The 23280-nt window shown below is 30.7% G+C and overlaps 1 protein-coding gene across 1 annotated transcript; it reads right to left on the reverse strand.

Moving 5' to 3' along the window:
- Window positions 1-3274: 3274 nt before the first annotated feature.
- Window positions 3275-18328, reverse strand: LOC107448439 (uncharacterized). Its single transcript, XM_016063621.4, has 4 exons — window positions 18214-18328; window positions 8144-9534; window positions 5146-5316; window positions 3275-3648 (listed from the first exon to the last, which is right to left on the reverse strand). Exons 2-4 carry the CDS (start codon window positions 9494-9496, stop codon window positions 3457-3459), a joined length of 1716 nt encoding a protein of 571 aa, XP_015919107.3. The 5' UTR covers window positions 9497-9534; window positions 18214-18328; the 3' UTR covers window positions 3275-3456.
- Between the last annotated feature and the right edge of the window lie 4952 nt (window positions 18329-23280).

A 23280-nucleotide genomic window follows, 5' to 3' on the forward strand; every position in this document is an offset into this window, starting at 1 on the left:
ACCTGAACTGCCCGCCATTATGGAGCAAGCAAGTTCGCTTGTTACGTAGTGATACTAACGTGACAGTTTGAAGTCCATGGGTATATTTAAAATTATTGATATGGGTAATTGTGCAGCGATGAATTGGGCAAAAAGTTTTTTAAAAAAGGAAATCGAATATTAATATTTCCATCATACCTCGAAAGAAAGAAGAAGTGGGGAATGAATTGCAGAGGATGACAGCCTGGAAGTGGAGCAAACTTATGTGAGGTAAATACTCATTTATTTATATTTTATTGAGTTTATTTACTTGCATTTGTATTATATAAACGACCATAAGTTGTTAGAATTTGCTTCTGAATGCTTGTTTTTGTCTTTTTCTTTAAAAACAAATCAGCGAATAACTTTTCTGGGTTACTCGAATTGTTCCTTTCTTACTATACATCAAATATAAGAATTTGATGAATGAATTTGTATGAATCAAAATTTAATTTCGAAAACGTAAGAATGCCCGAAATGTGGATAACAAATGAGTTTGATTGAGCAAAAGGATAGGGTGGACGGTTTTGAATGGAGATGTGGAAAGTTTATATTGAACGTGGTTGCGCATGAAGTTTGTCGGAGTGTCCACAGATTAGCCATTAGAGTAAAGGTAAGTTATTTTTTATTTATTTTATTGAAAATATTTTAATAAATTTGTAATAATTTAATTTTTTTTGTAAAAAACAATTAATAATAGCCAACTTGACGAGATTTCAAATATTCGCTATGGAGTGGGCTGCTCTAGGATTTTACTAAAACAAATAAATAAAGGCAAGGATTGGCCGTATAAATACTCACCAAACTTACCTCAGAATTGCCAAGCTTTGTATTCGCTTTTAAGTATTTTTTTTGGTTAAAATAAATATTTAATATAAATATTAAAATAAATATTGATTTTAATTGTACTTCATTTTGATTCACTAATATGTCAGATATAACCTTTTTAATCCTGGCCCATTTAATTTCTTTTAGTTACTTATGGTAACCTATCGCTTAAAGTTCAAACGTTTTTTTTTTGTATTTTTTATAAGAAGTCAATTTAATATGCTAATTTTCATATGTTTTTGGATCTATAAATAATATTTTCTTTTTCTTTAAAATCTTGTGTTAAATTGCTGAAATAATTAGTTTTTTTGTTGCAGAAAACGTAATGGGAGTATGTTTAATCTTAAGATCTCTTAATGTGATTTAATTTAAGTATGAAAATTTAAAAAAAGTATTTCAAATTTTTTTTTCAGATTTATTTTGAAGAATCTCCCCTGAAAGTAAACAGAAAAGATGTTAACAAAAAATTAAAACCTGATGTTATTCCAAATCCCTCAAAAATTCTTCCGAAAAGACTGAAGTTGATAAACTGCCCAAAACCAGGATCAATTTTAGATGAGCTTAAATCTAATGCAAATATTAATTTATTGATTCTTCTCAATTTGCTTGGTTTTTTTTTTTATTTTATAATTATTAAAGAACCCAAAAAAAATTGTTTAAACTATTTCTATTTAGCGATAAATAATAGTTTTTACTTTAAATAACAATAATAATAAATTTTATATTTTGTAAGGAATTTTTTCGAGTATTAAAAAAAGTTTCCGAAAAGCAATGTAAATCGATGCACGCAAACACGCTTTTCTTTGCGGATTATCCTAAAGCCCCTGAATTAGAGAGGTTGACTTATCGTCCATTTCGGAGCAAAGGCTATTCCTTTAATAATGGAGAGCTACAAGATTTGGCAACTTATCGCTACAAATGACGTTAATCTCAACTATAGGATGTGTGAGCAACGCTAATTTGATTCCCCTGAAAGAGTGGTCAACAAATCTGCCCAACTAATACCTGAAAGACGAGTATCAATCGGGTGGGCATTGGAAAAAAATATCACCAAACGAAATACTTTCCACTTACCGAATGAAAACTTAACCAAAAATACTGAGTCAAGGTGGTTGCTTTTATAAGTATAAAGAAAATCTTTATATATATTTTTTTTATTTAATGTTGTAAATATTTTCATACTTTAATTTTTTCTTTATATGTCATTTATACTTGCTGCTAATGTAATTTTTTATGTTTTATGTATGTTTTGTCTGTAGAATGTTTGTTCTACTCTCGTGTGCCCTGAATAGGGCGGGACGAGGTATCAATAAACAATATATATTTTTATTAAATTATGGATAAAAAGGTAACCATGGGTCTAATTTAGAACTCGAAGAATTGTAGACTTAAAATTGTTAAAATTGTTCAATACCAAAATCTTGAACCGAATAAAGATTCTGCGTATGAACCAATGAAACTAGTCATGCTTTTGAATGATTTATAACTTGAGAGAACTTAGGTATTTTCAGAAGTTATTAATCTTAATTAGTAGAATAAAACCTCAATTTTCGTTAGCTAATAATTCTAGTAGGCAATTCTTAGGAGGGGGGAATTATTTGTAAAATTTGAAAGGGTCCCTAAAAATTTGATGGTCTACAGATCTGGAGGTAAACGAAGAACTTTAAAAAGCTTGAAATTTATTATTTTAGGTTAATCATAGTAACCCAATATTAATTTTTAAAATTTGAAATCTGTATTTGATTGAAACAATGGTGCACTGGATGGCCGAAGTATGACCGACGATTTGAAAATTCGATAAGGGAAAAACGGAAAGAGATAGAAATAAATGGTTTGCTGTTTTTCTGCTTAGAAAACCCAGTTTGTCATCCAACTAGGCTTCATACTTTAAAAAAATTAGTCAACAGATGGCGCTGTCAACTGAGGAAAAACTATAAAACAGTGCAAAGTGACGGCCATTTACAGATCCCCCGATAATTTCATTCAAATGTATCTGTATTATTAAGTTTTAATATATCTTTACCTAATCATTCGATTATTCATGTCTATTAAGTTTATATATTCTATCAATTGTTATATCTCACTTAACCATGATTTGAACTGCTTTTGCAGTAAGCTATTCAGTTACCAACTGCTTTAACCTCCAGTCGCCCTAGAGCATAGCACAGATTAAGAGGTCTGGCACCTTACCAACTACAGATCGTCGTCGTCTCCATTTACAGAAACGACGGAAAGTTATCTGTGAACAAGCTCTGCTGAATTTTTTTACTAATTTTGAAGTACGAGTATTATAGTGAGAAACTTAGTTTCTTAAGCAGAACACATTAAACCATATACATTTACTTAGCTTTAATTGATTTTTCAAATTAACGGGAATTTATGGGAGCTGGCAACTAATAGGAAAATAAAAGCCAACAATTATTTGTTTAAATTAGAGACTGATCACTTTATCAAAATTGAGTAAGTACCGAAAAAAAGAAATCGAGCTTTTTTCCTTTAGATAGATTGTCTTGATTATCTTATGTTTTCTTTCTTCTTTTTCTTTCTTTCTGAGTGAGTTCTAATCCTGAGAGATTGTCTTTAAGGTTCTGCTCTTTGGAGGGTTGTACATCAACGACCTTGCTGTTGTTCAAGTTGATGAACACGGTTGCGATATTCTCCCTTCTTTTGGTTCCAAAGGTCTGTGATGTCGCGTAAATAACGAGATGCTTCCTGCAGATTTGACTCCATAAGTTGAATTTGTTTTCTCAAGTTGTTCATCTGGGCAGTTTTCGCTTGTTTTTTAGTTGTCAGATCTTGGAGCTAAAAAGGTATACACTGTTAGAATATTTAACGAAGAAAGTGGTTAAAAAAATGTATTCAATTGCCATTTTTTTTATATATTCAAACATAACCGTCAAAAACCATAAATAAGATGGTATTCAAACTATTGACTAGGTGAAAAATCATTCATCGCACCAACTAAGTCCACCTAATCAAACCACTAAGTTCCTTGCAGCTGGGTCAGTATTAGGATTGGCAGAATGGGGGCTCGAATCGACACGGAAATGTTTTCTCCCTTCCCCTCAACACATGAAGAGTTTTGAGTGTCCTGCATTCCCAAATTTGTATCATGTACTTTCGAATCTAAGGAAAAGATTATCTTCAATGTCCAGTTACCTAAATTAATTTTTTACTGTTGCTCCATGCTAGTTGTAAATGATTTCAAAACCATTTATTTCAGAACCATTAGTTTCAAAATCGTCCACTCAGTTAACGTCCCAAAAATGATAGACCATTTAAAAGCAAATTAAAGGAGTATTTTGTTAACGTTTAAATTTGTAACCAGATAAAAACTTACGGTTTCATGAGCTTTTATTTTTTTTACAATAAACAAATAGAAAAATCTATTTTTAAAATTAAGTAGACAGTAATTGGGTATAATATGAAAAAAGCACAACTACTTCCACTTACTAGGAATAACATTTACCTTTTAGTTTAATTAATAAACTGAATTTTAAATATGCTTACTAAATTCATAAACTTCGGTAAAACAACAATATAAATTATTTCCAAAGGAACTAGACTAATACAATTCCAACCTGGCGAGTAGCGACTTATAAACAAGACACTTCGTTTGATGCTTTTACTTGTTGCTAGAAATCAGGTTCGCAGAAAATGCTGTTTACTATTTAAATTTAGTAGGAATAACACGATCTGTGACGTAGGCTATAGTATACCCAACTGCAAACAATAACATTTCTCTATATTTTTTCTCCTGTTAGTTTAAAAAGATAAATGGTGCATAACAAGCATATAAATATGTATTATTTCCATCATAAAGCTAAGTTTCAGAACGACAAAATCGAGGGAAGTTAAAATGTTTAAATCAAATCGTAATTTACTTTAGATGCTAGGAAAAGTGTTAGTTTCCTTCATTAATGCTTGGCATCCTTAAAAAGATAAAAGTATCCAAGCATTTTATCAATTTAAAAAAAATAAGAGTTTCATAAGTTGATTTAAAAAAAAAATCTACTCATGATTTAATTAATAATTAAGTTTATTAAATGAGTGAAACTTTAGCTCAGGAATTGTTAGGATTTTGCCTTACTGGGAAAAAAATAGAGTTGCTTTTTTACATGCTAGCATTAGTGTGGAAACTTCTTAAATGTTTTTCTGTTGGTAGATACAACACAGCATTTTTCAACTTTTGAGTTTAAACTATTTCGTAACTGCTTTTTAAAACATTTTACAAACGAACTTCTAGCACAGCATCGTTGGTAAACTTTAAAAAACAACTTATCTCAGTGTAAACCTCACCAAATTGCCACTATCGATCATTTCTTGAATCCTTCTAACCAAAGCTTTCAGAAGAACAAGAGGTGGCTCTATATTGCTGTAATGTACTTCTGGGTGAATGATTCGGAGAACATGCTGAAGTATTCTTCTCATTTCTTCATATTCCTGTAATTTAACAGCCTTTTCGGTTTCCTGCAAGAAGACGAATATTATTTATCACACTGTTAAAGCAAATATAATTTCAAAAGAACAAATTATATGATAAAATAATATAATATTTTTAAATGAAATGCATACTTGTAAGTGGCAAAATTTAAAGCTGAAAGATTTCGAAAGGAAGATATAAAAGAATGTTGTTCTAATGATTCGATTTCTTTTTTCTATATTTTATACTTACTAGTTTGGTAGCCTTTATTCTACTTCTTTGTTCCCCTTTATTCGTCTTTATTCAACTACTTAGTTCTCTTAATTCGTCTTTATTCGATTATCTTATTCGTCTTTAAATTAATATATTCAACAATAATAATAAGATCATTCTTGAGAGATTTGCATTTTCTGTACACCGTTTAATTTTGCAATTCGTTCAGAAGAATAATATGTTATATTTGAGCTAAATCTCACATTTGAATCTGAAGAATTGAGTTTGGAAACTGAGTTTGAATATTTCAACTACACATATATGTTTTTATTTTTTTAATGGTAAACTCATTATAGGTGAAAAATTATAGGCTTGAAAATTATATTATCACGCAACCGTATATAAAAAAAGAATTTATCAAAATATTAAACAATATTTACACGGCTGTGCATCTAAATATTTAGCCAGAAATACTGTAAAATACCGCCTAAGCATACTCAAATTTTTGGTGCAAATTGTCATGTTGATGGATGAGGATGAATAAGTGGTATCGAAGAAGTGATGGAAAAAAATCTATTTTATTTAATAAAACCGTTATCTTATTGAACTTTTTGTATAAATCAGAACTTGAAGAAAGTTATCTTATTCTTTTTTATTCTCTTAATTCACATTTATTTTACTTTAAAAAAGTCTGCTTCAATAGGTGTGTGCTCTCCTAAGTTTGCGTTAAATTTAGATCCATTATAAATATAACCTCTATAAATATAACCCTAATTGTTTTACACGAAAGGAAATAAGCATGATGCCTAAAGCAGGGTTAAATACCTGATAAGATAATAGGTACTTTTGTAATAGGTACTTTTAAGATAATAGGTAATAGGTACTTTTGTAATTTTTCATCTACAGCGCATTATGAAATGCATCAAATAATTGTTTAACAATTTATTTTATTATGTTCTATTGTTTTCTTTATTAGCTAACTTTTCTTTGAGGCTAGGAATAAGGCTTTGTTTAAAAAGAGATATAGTTGCCAAAATTGTAACTTTTGTTGACTTTTAAACCGTTTAGATATGATTTTGGCTTTACATTTCAGGCTCAATATCTAACATATAAGTTCAATATCTTCTAGAATTAGTTAGTTTTTTACACATAATTTAACTAGCTAGAAAAATAAACTCATACCAGTTGCACATGTCTGTAAAATATGAAATCATACAGCACTTTTTATTACTCATTTAATGGAATGTGAGTCTGTCTACCTGTTTGTGTATGTTACAGTAACCAGGACACGCAATGCATCTCTTTTAACCACTGTATAACACATTCAAGCCATTTAAACTGTACTTCATTGAAGCAGATGAAAAATAGTTACGCAGTTATCTTGGCCTGATACCATGGCCTGATATTGTGGCCTGACACAATACTAAGTTTCTAATATGGTGACCAAGGCTTACAATAAGGCAACGACAGTTGAATATTTTGTTCAAAGTTTTAAGTAATCTGGCATGTTGCCCACAAAGCCATTAGTTTTTTATGAAACTGACTTTTCGCCTGCAAAAAATCTAATTATGGGAACGAATCAATTAGATCCAAGAGATTCTCACGAAGCAATTAAGCAAACAATATGCTTCAATGCTTTCTTTTAAACTTCAGGTTTCATTTGAAACAATTTCCAAGATTTCAAATCCTAAGTGGAAGGAAATTGTTTCAAAATCACAAAGAGTTAAAGTTTCAGCAAGTAGCCCTTATGAAAATCAACTGGAACTATCTAATTAGCTTAAACTCAGCTCAGAAAAGGTTAAAGAGCTGCAGATGAATATAAAGTTAGAAAAAACTGAAATTAAATCCAAAATCCACAAATTCAGTTCAAAAAATAGAAAACAGTAAGCTAAAATTAAATAAAAGAGCTCCTTAATACAAGTAATTGAAACTGGTCAGATGTATATTAAACCAAGTACCCACTTTGTTACTGGCTGATGTGATAATTGAAGTTAACCCTGACAAAAAGTTTGGTTTGTATGGTAGGCTGTATAAGTTGAAAATATTGTGTTATGTGTAAATTGGCTTCAAGATATATGCGCCGATCTGGAGTCAAAAATAAAAAGCTTTGTATGTTGCACTTAAAACATAACACAGCTTTTCACCTATCAAATATTAAATATATTGATTAATTGGAAAATTAATGATTGTCGTATAATTATTTCTGTTTTGATTTTCAAGTAAAAGTTATACTTCGGGGGCTTTCTAGCAAAAAACTGTTATGCTTTACGACCATGTCTTGAATTATAATTCCATTTACTGAGTTCGTTACAATTCAAACAATATAGTACTGTATTTCACGCTTAGTAAACATTTGATATGGGTCTGTTTAGTTATTTGCTTATTCATTTTTGCTCAAATTTTCTAGGTCAGTACAACTGGTGGTAGTACGAGATATGCAATTGGTTTCCTAAATTGTACCTTTTGCAGACCTTGTGGAAATAATTAGCTTTTACTACTAAAATCATGAATATTATTGCCAAAGATAATCAGATAACTGAATTTCCTCATTAAAATATTCGTATTTTACCTATCTCCTCCCTGTTACAATTTATAACTGACTTGATGTTTAATTCTTATTTATTGAGCTTATTTTTATTATTCAGTGTAAAAAGAAAATACCATTTCTGATGCGGTCCAATCATGTTCGGGAAAAAAGATCAAGTCATCATCGGATTGTCTTGTCTGCCCACTTACAAAGTCATAATAATCAGCATAAGCTCTGGGATAGAGATCAATCAGATCTCCGGGCTCCGGTTCATAAGGCTGATGTACTGTTCTTACAGGTTGTCTTGGTGGTCGTGAATAAGGAGTTGAAGTTATTGGCGTCCTAGGGGAAGGACCAACCACTCGTTTTTTCGGAGAAGAAACTTGTGGTATTCTTGGAGATTTCGTTGAAGGTGTTCGAGTGTGAGTTCTTCCCGGAGAAGCAGGTCTCACTGGGGCTGTTCGAGAGGGAGGTCTTCTTGGGGAAGCAGGTCTCACTGGAGGTGTTGGAGAGGGAGGTCTTCTTGCGGAAGTAGGTCTCACTGGAAGTTCTGGATAGGGAAGTATTTCCGGTCTAGCTGAAGGGCTTTTCCGAGGATCGAGAGATGGGTACATCTTTGCTAGCATTTGAGTCCTCGGAGAGATTTGCGTTCGGGGCACACCACGTTCGTCATCATAACGTTCAAGCATCTCTTTTGTTTCTCTGAGTAATGTTTCAATATCCTGTTGATCATGAGGAATCTGATGTCTTTGTGGAGTAGTTCTCGGAGAGACTTGAGGTGATCGCTGTGCTAGCCACTGATCATACTCTGTTTGATACCTTTCAAGCATTTCCGCTGTTTCGCTAAGAAATTCTTCGGTTTCTTTAAGTTTTTCTGGCCAATCTTCCCAACGTCTTGGTTGCATGGCAGCATATTCAATTTCGGCTCCCGTCGGAGATTCTAAAAATGCATCCATGGGAATTCTTCGCGAAGTTGTCGGAGTTTGAAAAACGGGAGCCCTTGTTCGTTGAGCACCCATACCGGGAGCTCTTGAATCTAATCTTCCACCGCTAGTATCAGAGTCAAAACTTGGAAGATCACCAACACCTATTTCATCTAGAAAATCATCCATATCCAGTTCTGTTTTTCTCATAGTTGGTCCTGTTTTAGGACGTGGAACGCGTGCGGATGCTGTTGGTTGCCTAGTACCAGTTTCTGATTCAAAACTTGGAAGTTCATCGATACCCATATCATCCATTAATTCATGGAAACTTTCATCAAGAAATCCGGCTCTTATTGGAGATCTAGGTATTTTAGAATCCGGTGATCTTCTTGGTGATTGTCGTACATGACTACCAAGAGCAGTTGATTCCAACATATCACCAGGATCAGAATCGAAACTTGGTAATTCTCCGACGCCGATATCTTCAAGAAAACCAGCCATGTCCAATTCAGTTTCTCTATCTTGTATTCTACCCCGTGTTCCATATTGAGGATGAGAAAACATATTAAAGCTGAAATGTAGCTTTGATTCAAGAATTTAGGCTGAAAAAAAAAGAATTGTTAGTAAAAGATCTGGCTCATTATATAAACTCCAAATATATGAATTATGGTAAATAGGTGCAGACGAGGCATTTTTAATAAAATGACCGGAGTGTTCCCTCATAGAACAGTAAATCAGCAATAATCAATAAATAATTATTTATCAACACTGGGAAAGTATGCTAATCGGCACTGTTTATGCATGTAAATGATTCTAATTTCTTGTAAAAATGCATTATTGTTTGTTGCTTTTCCTTAAACGCTTTACATAATAAAAATAAGTAAAACACTCTCTTAGAAATGAAATTTATCCTATCAACTTAAAGATTAACAGTATTCAGCATCATTTGGCATGATGCTATTTCTCTCTGAAAACTTATGGTTGTAAAAGTTAATCACTATCGAAAGCAATTTTTTCATTTGGTTCTTAATACTAAAATTAATGAAGCATTATTGGGTTCAATAATAGCATAGCGATTTCTTTACGGCTCCCCATATCAACTAAATACATTGTCTTAATTACTTTTGCTAAGTAAAAAATAACTGTTTTTTTACTTGAATTACTGTTTGTTTTTTATAATTTAGTTTTATCGAAACGCGTTTAAAAGGTATTAACTACAAGCAAAATTATTACGTGGTTACAGAGAACTTTAAAAATATTAATTTGGACAAGTAACTCTCACAAGTCAAACATAAGTTAATTATTGAGAGTACTTGACATAATGCATAAAAACAATTAGTTATTAAAAATGTGAAAGAGCACCTACTTGATTAAATGATGCTGCAACCTCGAAAACATTGATGATATTTTTCAAATATAGAGAGTAAAAAAATTATCTACAGTTTAAAATATTAATGGCTATAATGCTAAATTTATGAAAATATATTCCATTTATAATAAGTCTCAACCAAGCAATCTAATTGAAATTTTTGAATGATTCTTAGGGGATCGGGGACTAAAAAATTTTCTTTCATTCTAAAATTTGAATTTCAGAACAATAGCAAAAAAAGTTTTAAAGTCAAGAATATTTGAATTAATATTACTAGTTTAAATCAATAAAATGGCATAAAACTGATAAGATGGCATAAAATTTTTAAAATAAATAAGCTTGTATACTTTAAATTAATAAATATTTTCAATTAATTAATAAATTCCGCACCCAGCTCACACCGACCATAGTGTTGACGTATTAGGTTCAAATTACAAGGTTGCGAAGTTGAACATTAGTAGTCGTAAACTCAAAATTGGGTCGGCTGTTCGACGACGGTTATAAAAAATATAAAAAAATAATTATGCTAAAGAGCCTTTTTGGCTCAGCGGATTATACCTTCCAATAAAGTAACCCAAGTTTGAATCCCGGCAATGATTGGTCCATTCTAATTCTGCTCCTGTATCGCATCAAGCACAGTGCTGACGAACGAAAAATACTCTCAGTGGTAGACGGATCATGGGTTAGAATCCCCTTATCATCAAGCTAACCATGAGAAGTTTTCAAGGTTTTCCTTTCTGTGTAGGGCAAATGTGGGTTATTCAGAATGGTTATTTTTTCTCATACAACAAATAACAGAAAATAAAGTTTGCTTATTTAGTGTCATGAATGTGTAGTATGGAGATGTCAAAACACCTATTATGCAGCAGTACCTATTTTAAGCACCTATATTGGTATAAGTGGCTGGGTGGCGCAGTTGGTTTATCGTCGGCCTTCTGAGTCCAAGTCTGCGGGTTCGATCCCCAGCCCAGACACCGGATTTTCGGGATGAAGAAAATCCTCAACGGCCATGTGGTATGATTATGCGGCATGTAAAAGATCCCTGGAGTGCCTTATTGGCTCCTGGCATTTCCGGCAAAATTAAATTCCTAGTGCACTTTAGCATCCAAATAGAGTCTCGGTGCTGCCATCTAGTGTGGCAGAAGCTAAACATCCAAAGTAACATAACCAACGGTATCTCACCCATTATGGTGGTCCTGAAAGAGTGGATACCACCTCTGGAGAACGCACTAGGTCTGCTTATCCGCAAGACCGATTGTGCAGCTCATTGGAAATTAAAAAATATATATATTGGTATAATAGGTCCTCATCACACCAGTATCTTTAACGTCGACACCAGCTGTATCAAGGGAAACATTTAACAGGTCATCACTGGCGTCAGTATTAATTAGGCGATCTTTTACGGATTTTGAAATAAGCAAATTTCAGTTTACCAAAACTTATTATGAAAGTAATAGTGTTATAATAAAATTATTTCAAAAATTACAATTAATTTATTTTGGTATTAAATACAAACTGAAATTAAAATAATAAATTTTAAGGTAAAAAGCTGAAGCAATGGACAAAAGGTACGTATCTGTCTTTATATAAGAAATCACCATATTTTCATTGACAATAATGGTGCTTAATAAATTTTGGTAATAGGTTACTGTTATTTACTTTAATTTGTGTTTTATATTAGGTGCTAAATATGCTAATATCCGTTTCGGTGGACAGTAAGAGCCTAGTATATTGCAGATACTAGGTTTCTACGACCAACCGAAAGGAGTTATTTCCCAAGAGAACTGTTGATTATGTTTTCTTCTTCTTTTTTTTTTCAATCAAGAGTTCATGTCGAACAATAGCATTATGTCAAATGATGCAATAATACTGAATCTAGTTCATTTTTATTCTGATTGATGAGCTTCTAAAATCATGTGTTACTTAAACTAATAACGTAAAGTCCTCAGGAAGGGCAACAAATCTATATATATATATTTCTCTTACACGGCGACAAAAAAAAGCCTCATTACAATTCCCCGAATGGCAACGCTAGGATATCGACCAATGATTGCCGCTAAAAATGGCACATGCCAAATCTAGCTGAGGTGGCTCAGCATATAGCTCTTTTAAATACAGAAACTGAAATAACCAGAGAGAGCATTATCAGCTGCGGCAATATCATACTATTAAGCTAGGCAGAAGTGAGTAGTCTTTGTCGATAGATCTCTATTTTAGTATTTTGTCGAGAGCGCTTTTTTTCACGAATTTATATATTACGAATTTATTTGACGATTTTTGATATATATCACGAATTTATTTGTTTTATTATTGTTATTAGTTATTCATTGAAAAATGAGTCTCAGTCGTGCTGTTACGCTTTAAGATTTGATACTATAGCACATTTCTAATAGGTTTAACGAATTGCATGTCATTTATTTGAATTCAAATTTATTTTAATGACTTAGTATTTACTAAAAAGATGTAATTTTTTGTTAAAAAAAAGTTGTTATATGGATTTGAATGATTGTTTTGAATTCTTAGAATTTTGTGCATTTGCAATGTACCACAGTTAATAGGGAGAGAAGCGAGCTTGATTTGCGAAGCAAACCATATAAGATTGCGTAGCAATTCTCGAGGGTTGGCGAGCGTTAGCGAGAAGGGGGCACAGCCCACTAGTAATAATTAAAACGCTGGATTTGTTATAGTCATTAATTATGTCAGTATACGTCTTTCAGTTTTGAGCATGGTTTAAAAGTGTTCATCAATACCGATTTATGGATTGTTTAGTTTTTCCCCACACCGTACATAGACCGGGTATTCAACTCGCATTTTAATATTTAAAAATTGAACCAGCTGTTATAAATTCGAGCGAATTTTTGGTAATGTGTGGTATTGCGTTAATAGGTAGTGGGTGCTGTGATAATAGGTAGTGCTATTGCAACAGGCTTAACAGACAAATACCAGCAATAATAACCATAAAATTATTAAAGATTGTATTAGTTTACAGTGTGTGGCCTCTTAGACTTGTATCATAAAAACGATAATACACAGGAAAAACTGATAAGAATTGTTGAAAACTCAATATAATTTTTAATTTTGATCACTAGCGCTATGTGATTTCGTACTTTTCGGATTGTCGCGCGTTATCAAAAAGTATCCATAACTTCTGTTTAGTTGATACTGTTTATCAGCTAGAGATAATTAGACAATCAATAGCGAATAATGGAATTCTAAGATTTTTCCAATTGAAGCATGTGTTATATATAGTTGCCTAAATTAAAAATTGTAATATATTCCATACAGTTTAAAGAAATAAGACTGATAATCAGATGACTATATCAACATGATGTCATATTATCAGAGTAATTTTGTTAAAATTACGTACTTTAATTATTCCTGGTAGCATTCAGCAAAATAAATATCATGTCGTATTTGAAAACCCAAATACCACACAGTCTATTTAGAATATAAGAGCAGATTAATTAAATGTATTGCAAAGTTTTTCTTGTGACATTAGTTAATTAAACTTTTCCCAACACTGACGATTAAAAAGTACTCCGCTTTTCATAGAGAAACTATGAGACTAATACAAAATTAACTCAATCTTTGCAGTGGCGTAGTGAGGGGTGGGCAAGGGGGGGCATCATGCCCCGGGCGCTACTCACAATGGGGCGCCAAATGGTCCGCAAAACAAACTTGCTGGATAATTTTTTTTTATTATAATTGATCTCTGGAAAATATATTTTAAATTAGGGCCAGTGTAATATAATAAATGTTAATTCATAAATATTATTCATAATATTTAATTCATATTAAATATTATATTAAATTCATATTCATATTAAATATATTTCAATATTTAATTCACGTCCTTGTCATTGCGCTCTGCTAAGAATAAAAATGAAATGTTATTAAATGTTATACATAAGTTTAATGTCAGCATAAATTATATTGTATATTTCTCTATGTTACTACATTTCACGTTCAAGGCATTCTTGGTAAGTAATAAATCAAATAAGATTACTTACTACATCTACTCGAAGATTCTATTATTAAGTGAATAGAGTATGAAAAAATTTGTAAACAGAGAAATTTGTTGTTCTCATATTTGTCACCACAGATTCAAAGTGAATTCATTCATCTTCTGGCATCTACAGTTCGAAATCAACTAATAAACGATATCAAAAGAAATAAATATTATGGACTTTTGTTTGATTCAACTCCTGATATCTCTCATCGAGAACAAATGTCCCTAGTCGCTAGGTATGTAGATGCTGATTTCATCAATAAAAAAGTTTCCATCAAAGAATCTTTTTTGAGTTTTATTGAAATACATGCTAAAGATGCAGCTTCGATCGAAAATACAATTTTAGAGAAATTAAATTACGATGAAATTTCATTAACAAACTGCAGATCATAATGTTACGATAATGCTGCCGTGATGGCAGGTCACACATCTGAAACGCGATGGAGCGCCAGAATACACAAGCTGTTATCGTTATCATCTATGGGTTAGAGAATATAAAAGAACTAATAGAAAAATTAGCAGAGCACACTACCACTACAAGTGACAACAGAAGAGAAGCTACAATTCTGTTGCAAAATATACTAACCTTTAGTTTTATAACTTTAGTTCATTTCTTGTATGAAATCTTAAGAAGGATTGATCGTGTGCAGCTCAGATTACAGGATCCTAGAATGAATTTTAGAGAAGTGTTCCATGATCTTGAATCATTAGCGACTGAACTAGCCGAAATTTCAGACAAGCTCTGTGAAGAGGCAATAGAAAAAGCAGAGTCTCTTTGTGAAAAATGGGATATGGATACAACAATACGTGCCTGGAGAATTGGCTATGGTGGTCTTTCCGCAGAAAGTGACATTTCTCGCGTTATGAAAAGCACTCTTGATCGTCTCCAACAGGAAATGTGTACACGATTTACACGATTAAGTGCCTTAATTTCAAATTTGGATTTTTACTAGACCAGGGATGGGCAAACTTTTTTGGTCAAGGGGCCAAAAATCAAGAAAAAAAATGTTTGGTGGGCCAAGTAAAAACTTCAAAATTTCAGAAAAAAAGGTGATTTACAAGTTTTAATTTAAATATTTAGTGAGATGAAGGATATTGCAATTTCATTTTTAAAAGTTCCTTACATTAAGGTTGGAAGTGAGATGTGCTTATTTTAAGGAACAAGGCTAAATGCTTTGCTGTTAGTTTACTTCTGAAATGATTTTTTCTAAGGTTCATAGTTGAAAACTCTTGCTCATATATATAAGATTAAGCAAACATGCACTGATTTTCCAAGCATGAAATATTAAATTTCCGAAACTAGCTTTTGGTAATGATTTGTTAAACTTTGGAATATTTAGAAACGACTCCTTCAGACGATTGTTAGATTTTCCTCTCTTTGGAGCGTAAAATGCGCAGTCTGCCAAATGGGAAGTGCAATTTAACTATATTAGATTCCATAAGTCAGCAGAGATGCCAACTGCTCCGGACAGTTCAAAATAATTAAAAAAGCGGTAAATTAGTACAAAGTAAATTTTGCGAATATTTAACTTCTTTTGCTACTTTCTTAAAGGGCATAGCATGACATAAGTATCATAAAATGGTGAATTATATAAGCCTACGAATTATTTAGAATTAGTGGTGGGTAAAAATTTGCTAAATTGAATTTATTAAACCAAGAATCACAATTGATAAACTACCACTTTAAAATATATATTTGCTGTCCGGAGCAAGTTGGCATCTCTGAGTCAGCTCCTCGAGGGAGACAAGCGCTAGTTGGAGCCAATCTACGGCTATTCTATAAAGAACTTTTGTTTTCAACATTTTACCAATTGAAGCTGTCTGAGCTAACTATTTCCATCAATTTATGTTTTGTAGAACGAAAATAGAGAAAGCAAAAACTTCATCAGTACTTTGTTGAAAAAGGAAAAACAGAAATAGTTTTAAACATAGTCGACAAGAAAATGGATGTATATTGTTTATATTTGCCACTGATCGGCAAATAAAAATTCTATCCGCGGGCCGGATAAAATCTTCCAGAGGGCCACAGTTGGCCCGCAGGCCGTAGTTTGCCCATCCCTGTACTAGACGTTGAAAATTTATTAAACAAGGCTAATGTTGATAACGACCTTGAAAAAAAATTTTAAAAATCTGGGTGAATTTTATAATACAGATTTCAATGTAATAGAACTTTTTATCAAAATATGTGACAGCAAAATGTTACTCCGCAGTAGAAAAGAAATTAAACCTAAAACTCCATTAGAATTTCTTACTTTTATAATCAATCTCGAATGGAAAAGATGTTTTTCCAAATCTGAGAGCGACATTTCAAATACTCCTGACTATCTCAGTATCAGTTGCTAGTTGCGAACGCTCATTCAGCAAATTAAAATTAATTTTGACAGATCGCCTAAGTGACCTAGCATTTTTAAGTGTGGAAAGAGAAAAATTTTAAATGATCAATTTATATTATATTATTGATACATTTGCTGCAGCAAAAGCACGGAAAACTTAGACATAGTAATTAGTTTTATTAATGTATTATAATCATATGATTATTAAACATATGTATCTCCTTAGAGATAATAAATATTTACTTTTTTATTGTTTTAAAACTGCGTGTTTTTAAAACATTTCTTTATAAATATGTAAAATAAATAATAGGTATCTTTTGAACTAATTCTATATTTTAAAATCTAGTCTTGTTCTCTCAACTACATTTTTTGTCTCAAATTTAAAGACTAGCTTGAATCTATGACTTTATTTATTTTACTTTATTTATTTATTAAATTGCTAGTATATTTTACATATAATATTGTATGGTTTTCGAATGGGGGGCGCTAAAAGGATATTGTGCCCCGGGCGCGAGTTAAGCTCGCTACGCCACTGAATCTTTGTTTCATTGAAGGTTGAACTAAGCAATAACGTTTCATGATGAATAACTATATTATGGACTTTTAAAATGCACAATTGAATTGTTTAACATAATTCAAGCGTTTTATTTTTACTAATCCTTATTTAAGGATAACTGTTTAAATTTACTGGTTTGTCAGTAATAAGAAGACAGTAATTCTATGGAATTCAGCGAAATGAGGCAGCCACTTTCCAGGTAAAAGAGATGGTCTTTTTCCATTTTCCATCTAATTCCAGATTTCCTTTAAATAATTACAAATGTTTAATAAAGAGCATCTCCATGGACTCTTTCCACGAAGAACTCAGAAATTGCTATTCTAATAAACCATAGCTTAAACATATTCATTATGTCCCTCATTTTGCCTAGGACGAAATCTGACATCATGTTTCGTCAGAAATCTGGACATGGTGACCTGAATAAACATCTATGTCGCATCAACGTGGTTCCTGATCTTTTTTGTACCTTTTGTGATGGACATATATCACCTGTTTAGATGCCCTGCTCTTCCTGGGTTTCTGGACATCTACTCACTGGCTACCTTGCCTACAGGACTGCTCACTTTCGTTTATAGATTTACTGTTATCTTTTAGACATTCAATTGTCCTTAAATGTGCCATTGGAAATTTAAAAAAAAATTTAAGATATTATTTTGATTAAAAAAAGTACATTGTCCGATACATGTCAAATTAAACATATGAATCAAAACTAATTAAAGTCTCGAACTTTTGTGCAAGAAATTATCTTCTTATGGATTTAGCACTAACAACAAAAATAATAATAGGCAATACGAAATAATTTTTTGACACCTTGGTTCATAAACATTTGAGATACTAATATACACTTCTTTTGGTTGAATAATGATGCATTATTCAAGTAAACTAAACAAAGTAAACAAAATGGTTCAGTCAGTTCTAAAAATAAAGTAAACAAGTAACAAAGACCAAAATGAAACACCCTATTTTACTTAAAACTTAAATAAAATTATAATATTTTGAAATCATATTACTTACATTTTCTATTGATTGAAACCAATTAAATTATTGTATTAAAATTTAGCTACTATTCCTGAATTAAAATTTTTTCAATGAAATTAAATGATTTGAATTTAGAATCTTTTATAATTATCTGTATTTTGTGTTCATTAGTTCATAGCGTTATTTTGATTAAAACTGCTTGTGCTAATTTCTATTTTTATGTTCTACTAGATAATGAAGGAAAATATGCCCAAAGAGTATAACAAAAAGGTTTATGTGCTTGATGTAATATGAATTTAGTATCAAATTACGTGGATATATTACAAATATGATTATATTATAATTATAATATTTTTTAAAAGACTTATAATTTTTATTCATTGTGTGTCATGTTGTACAAAAATACATTAGATAATTTAGATTAAAATGTATAAATTGATAAATCTGTATATATATATATATATATTGTGACATTAGGTCACAGCCTAATTTATAAATATCCTGTTTTTTTTTAATCAATAATACTAATTCTTTTAATTTTGTAATACATTCTTTTATTTTTCATCATCTTTCTTTAGCCCCTTAAGCGGTAGCGCAATTTGGACATTCTCCCCCTAAAATTCCTTACCAGCTCTTTAAAAGAGCCCCTTTATTTCGAGAAGTTTCCACCCTTTTTTTTCTGAGAATTCCACTGGTCGTCGGCATCTTTCATCTCCGCGTGTTTGTTGTGTTTCTCAACCGTAACTTTTAATGCATAATCAATTTTTCGTCTCAACTCGTGATTTTTAGGTAATTTTAACTTTAACTTGCACAACATGCACTACAACTTCAATTTTAAGTTTTTGTATCTTATAAAAAGGAAGAGCGCGAAAGACGGAATAGCTTTCGATAATTTGATGGTCATATAGTTTGCTGCCCTCCGCTTAACGGAGTTTTAATATTTTTTGCTCCCACCTCCCTAAGGTGGAGAAGCTTTTTTTCGAAGGATGGCCTCTCTGCGCCATCTTCATTTGATGTTGGGCTTTGTTCGCTGAAAATAACTCACCTATCGCCATGCTGTCCTTTTCATTGTCTCTGATGAATGCATACTAAAGAATTTTCCTTTTCCTGACAAATTGGATTAATGCCTACTAAAGAATTTTCCTGACAAATTGGATTAATGCCTACTAAAGAATTTTCCTGATAAATCGGTTTTAATGCCTACTAAAGAACTCTCCTGATAAAATCTCCAGTTTTTTTAAAGGATGATCCGCTGACCAACTACCGTCAGGGATGGAAATCCCCCACAGTCATTTTTAACTCCTGTTCCAGTCATCACTAGTTCCACATCCTTGGCATGAGCCATTCCTAAAATGATGTCGTGCCTCAACATGATGATTTGTCTAGTTTGTTTTTCCTCCAATAAAACAATAGTGATCTTTTTCAAAAAGAACTGGACTGATTCCTTTTTCACTAGCCAAAAAGTTTTTGTTTGTTTCATCCTAAACTCATCTCCGATCCAGGACTGGATATCTTTTTATGGATAAAAAGGTATGTGTTTTGAATATACTTGTTATCTTCTAGAACTGTTTTTTGAAGAAGAAGAATTACTATTTTTCTGGGTTAGCCAAACTTCGTAAAATGTACAACTAACTATGTTTCACCCGGCCATTATTTTTTAGTTTTTCTCTTTCTAAATTGTTATTTTTTGCAACTTTTCATTCTTTCTATACCCAACCTTAACAGGGCATCTGGTGCCGTTCCGCTTTTCGGTTGGTGTATATAGTTTTTAATTATATTTATTTTGACCAGGGAATGTGTATTATTTCAAATTAAATTTTTTTACTATGAGTAAAGTAAGATATTATTATTCAATGTTTAATTACATTTAATTTCAATAAATTTCTTTAAGTTTGGAGTAGGAAATGAATTGTTTATTTCAATAGTTTTTGATAGAATAGCCAAATAAACAATAATAAATTATGCAATGTAATCAAATTTTTTTAATAGACTTTATGTTTTGATTAGTTCATTAATATCTTGTTTTGGTTATTTACTAATTTGTTTCATACAATAACCAAATAGATAATTTTTTAAGTTGAGTAAATAATAATTATTTGTCATAATTTCTGTAATTGAATATTACAATTGTTTTATAATAGTAATTAAAAATAGCGATTTTGATTAGGATGATTAATATAAATATTTTTGATTAAATAATAAGTAGTAATTGAATAAGATTTGGTAAATAATTTTTCATATAACAAATTTAAAAATAAGATTCCTTTTATTCTATAAAATTGATGTTTACATAAATTATTTAAAAAAAAAAGTTTCTTTCACAGCAATTGGTTAAAATAATAATCATTACTTAATATTTGGTAAATTCTATGTGTACTAAAAATTTTGCTTCGTATGCTTTTGAAATAGGTCATGTTTAATAATTTAATTGATTATTTTGTTGATAGGTTATTGAATTGATTTTTAATATGAATTGCCAATGTCTTACTCTCCTATATTGATAAATTATTAGTGTTCTAATCTATTATAATACAATTACATATCTATAATTGGTTTTTTAAAATGTTTGGGTATTTATTTGCACTTTGAAATAATTAATGACAATATTTTTTTCTAATGGTTGATATTTCTTGTTTATGCAAGTATATCGTTATATGATTAATTTAAAGGGTTACCTAATTTTTAATTGTGTTTTTCTTGATACTAAAATTTATTATATTTCAATATATTATTTTCATGAGGTTATCAAAAGGTTACAATTAGTAATAATACCTGTGTAATTGATACTTTTATTATTTAAATTTTTTTTCTCATTAGATGACCCCAATTCAAACCCGTAATAGAACTTTTTCTAATTCAATAATTATGCCTGATAATTTTAACAATATCACTATCCCTAAGGTTTATCCTTATAGTTTAACAAATAATTTTTTTGACAATAATTTTTGTAATTAACTTATTGATATATGTGTGACGAGTGTTATTTGGGCATCGTTGTGTGTGATGCTGGTCATTACATATCCGTGGAACAGCGGGGTCTTGTAGCAGTTGTTATACAATATCAATGACTTTTGCATTTATAAATTTATTTCTTCTAACTTTTTAATGTTTCTAATTTTACTAATTTGCTTTTAATTGAATGAGGTATTCAAAAATGAAGGTTTTTTAATGATGGAGGATGAGCAGTTTAATTTTGGATTTTCTTTTGGGCAATTTTTATCATTTTTTCAAAAAATAATTCTCTTGCCAAATTTTTTATTATCTAATGTTCTCAAATTTGGCTCTCTCCCAATTTTTTTTATTATGTCATGTTCTCAATTTTAGTGAATCAATGTTTTGATGTAAGATTTGCCAAGCTTATATGTTTGAATGTGTTACGATTTTCTTACTGGAGTATCTGATAATTTAATATTTACTTGAATTATTTAAAAAAAAAAAAAAAAAAAAAAAAAAAAAAAAAAAAAAAAAAAATATTTGGGATAGTGAATTTCCTGAATCGTGTCTGGTAATACAGATGCATCAAAATTTTTTGGGATTAATTTATTAAACTAATTGGGAAAAATATGTCCCGATTGCTCTGGGTAATACCTGAGCTCAACGATTTTTGCTGGTAAATTAAACCAGAATTTTTTTCTTCTACTTTTTCCTGGCCATAATAGAGCCAGACGTTAATTATTAATTTTAGTTTCCTGATCAAAAATGAATCAGAAGGTATTCCTGGTCAAAGAAACCAGAAGATCAATTATGATACCCTGGTCAAAGAACCAGATGATATATATGACATATATATATATAATAATAATTTAAAATAAATACAAAAAATAATTCGGGTCAATTATTAAATAATTGAATTGTTTTGATGCTCTTGGAGAAAAATCTTTTGCGTAACCTTTGAATATTCATATGTTAATAATTACTAAAGTACATAACTTTCACAATGCTACCTTCATTGTTAATGTTAAACTAATAATTAAGTGTCCTTTGAGGTTAAACATTTTTGCTTTGTTTGAGAACATTCTTTCATCTGTGTTGTAATAATATGAAATAATCATCAATTCTTTCATAATCAATAATACATTGATTAAGTAATCACTAATTTTATAAACGAACAAATGATACAAAGTTGTTCATGTCTAACTGATTGCAATTTTTTTAACAAATATTTCATGTTAATATTTGTATTTTTTTTAAATTACTTAAACACATAATTGTAATTAATTAATGACCTCTGATTTTCGAATGCCAATTTTTTTGTTTTTCGACCCTGTAGTTCTGTACAGTATTTTTTTTCCTTTTCTAGTATGTCATAAGTCACTATTATTACATACAAAATTTTTTTGGATCTTTGCAGAGTGTGAATTCTCTTTGCATTAGTAATGTATACAAGTACACCTCATTGTACATCTCAAGGTGTCACAACGGTTGTTATGATTTTTATTGTTTGGTGTTATGTTGTTTTATACAAATTGTTGATGCTGAGTTTGTTAATTGTATATTGTTCAGCAATTTTTGTTAGGTAATGCTTTTTGTAAGCAATGTGTCAAGGCCTTGTTTTTTTTGTTTTGTTTTAGCAGTTTTTTTGGTCAAAGTTCTGTGAGTCAATTTGTTGTTTTTTTAAGTGTTAAAATACCTTGCAGTTTTTGTTAAGTTTAATGTTTTGCCTAGGCTTTTCCTGTTACAACTAGTAAATTTAATTGCAATTTTTTTAAATTTTTTTTTCAAGTCTAAAATTAATAATGTTAATGCACTTATTGCTCTCACTAATGACTTTGATTTGTTTCAGGTATACAGTTTGATGTGTACTAATTTTTTTGTCGTTTTAACTCGGATTACTACTTATCAATCTTGTTTGATTGGTTTCAATTTTTTTTCTCAAAATTCACTTAATGGATTGATGTACAAAATGTTGTACAAAGTTTTTTTCGTTTAAGCTCGGAGTATTGTCAGTCTACAATGGTAGCCTGATTTTTTTTCGTTTGTTTGCAATTTTTCAATTTTTTTTTTCATAATAATTTCCAGCAAACAAATCAATTTTTTTTCAATTCCTTCTTACAAGGAATAATTTGAGTTAATGTCCGTTATCTCAACAATTGCTTTTCCACT

This window comes from Parasteatoda tepidariorum, chromosome 6, assembly GCF_982258835.1.
Source record: "Parasteatoda tepidariorum strain Cologne lab strain chromosome 6, Ptep-v5.0, whole genome shotgun sequence".
Taxonomy (NCBI): Eukaryota; Metazoa; Arthropoda; class Arachnida; order Araneae; family Theridiidae; genus Parasteatoda; species Parasteatoda tepidariorum.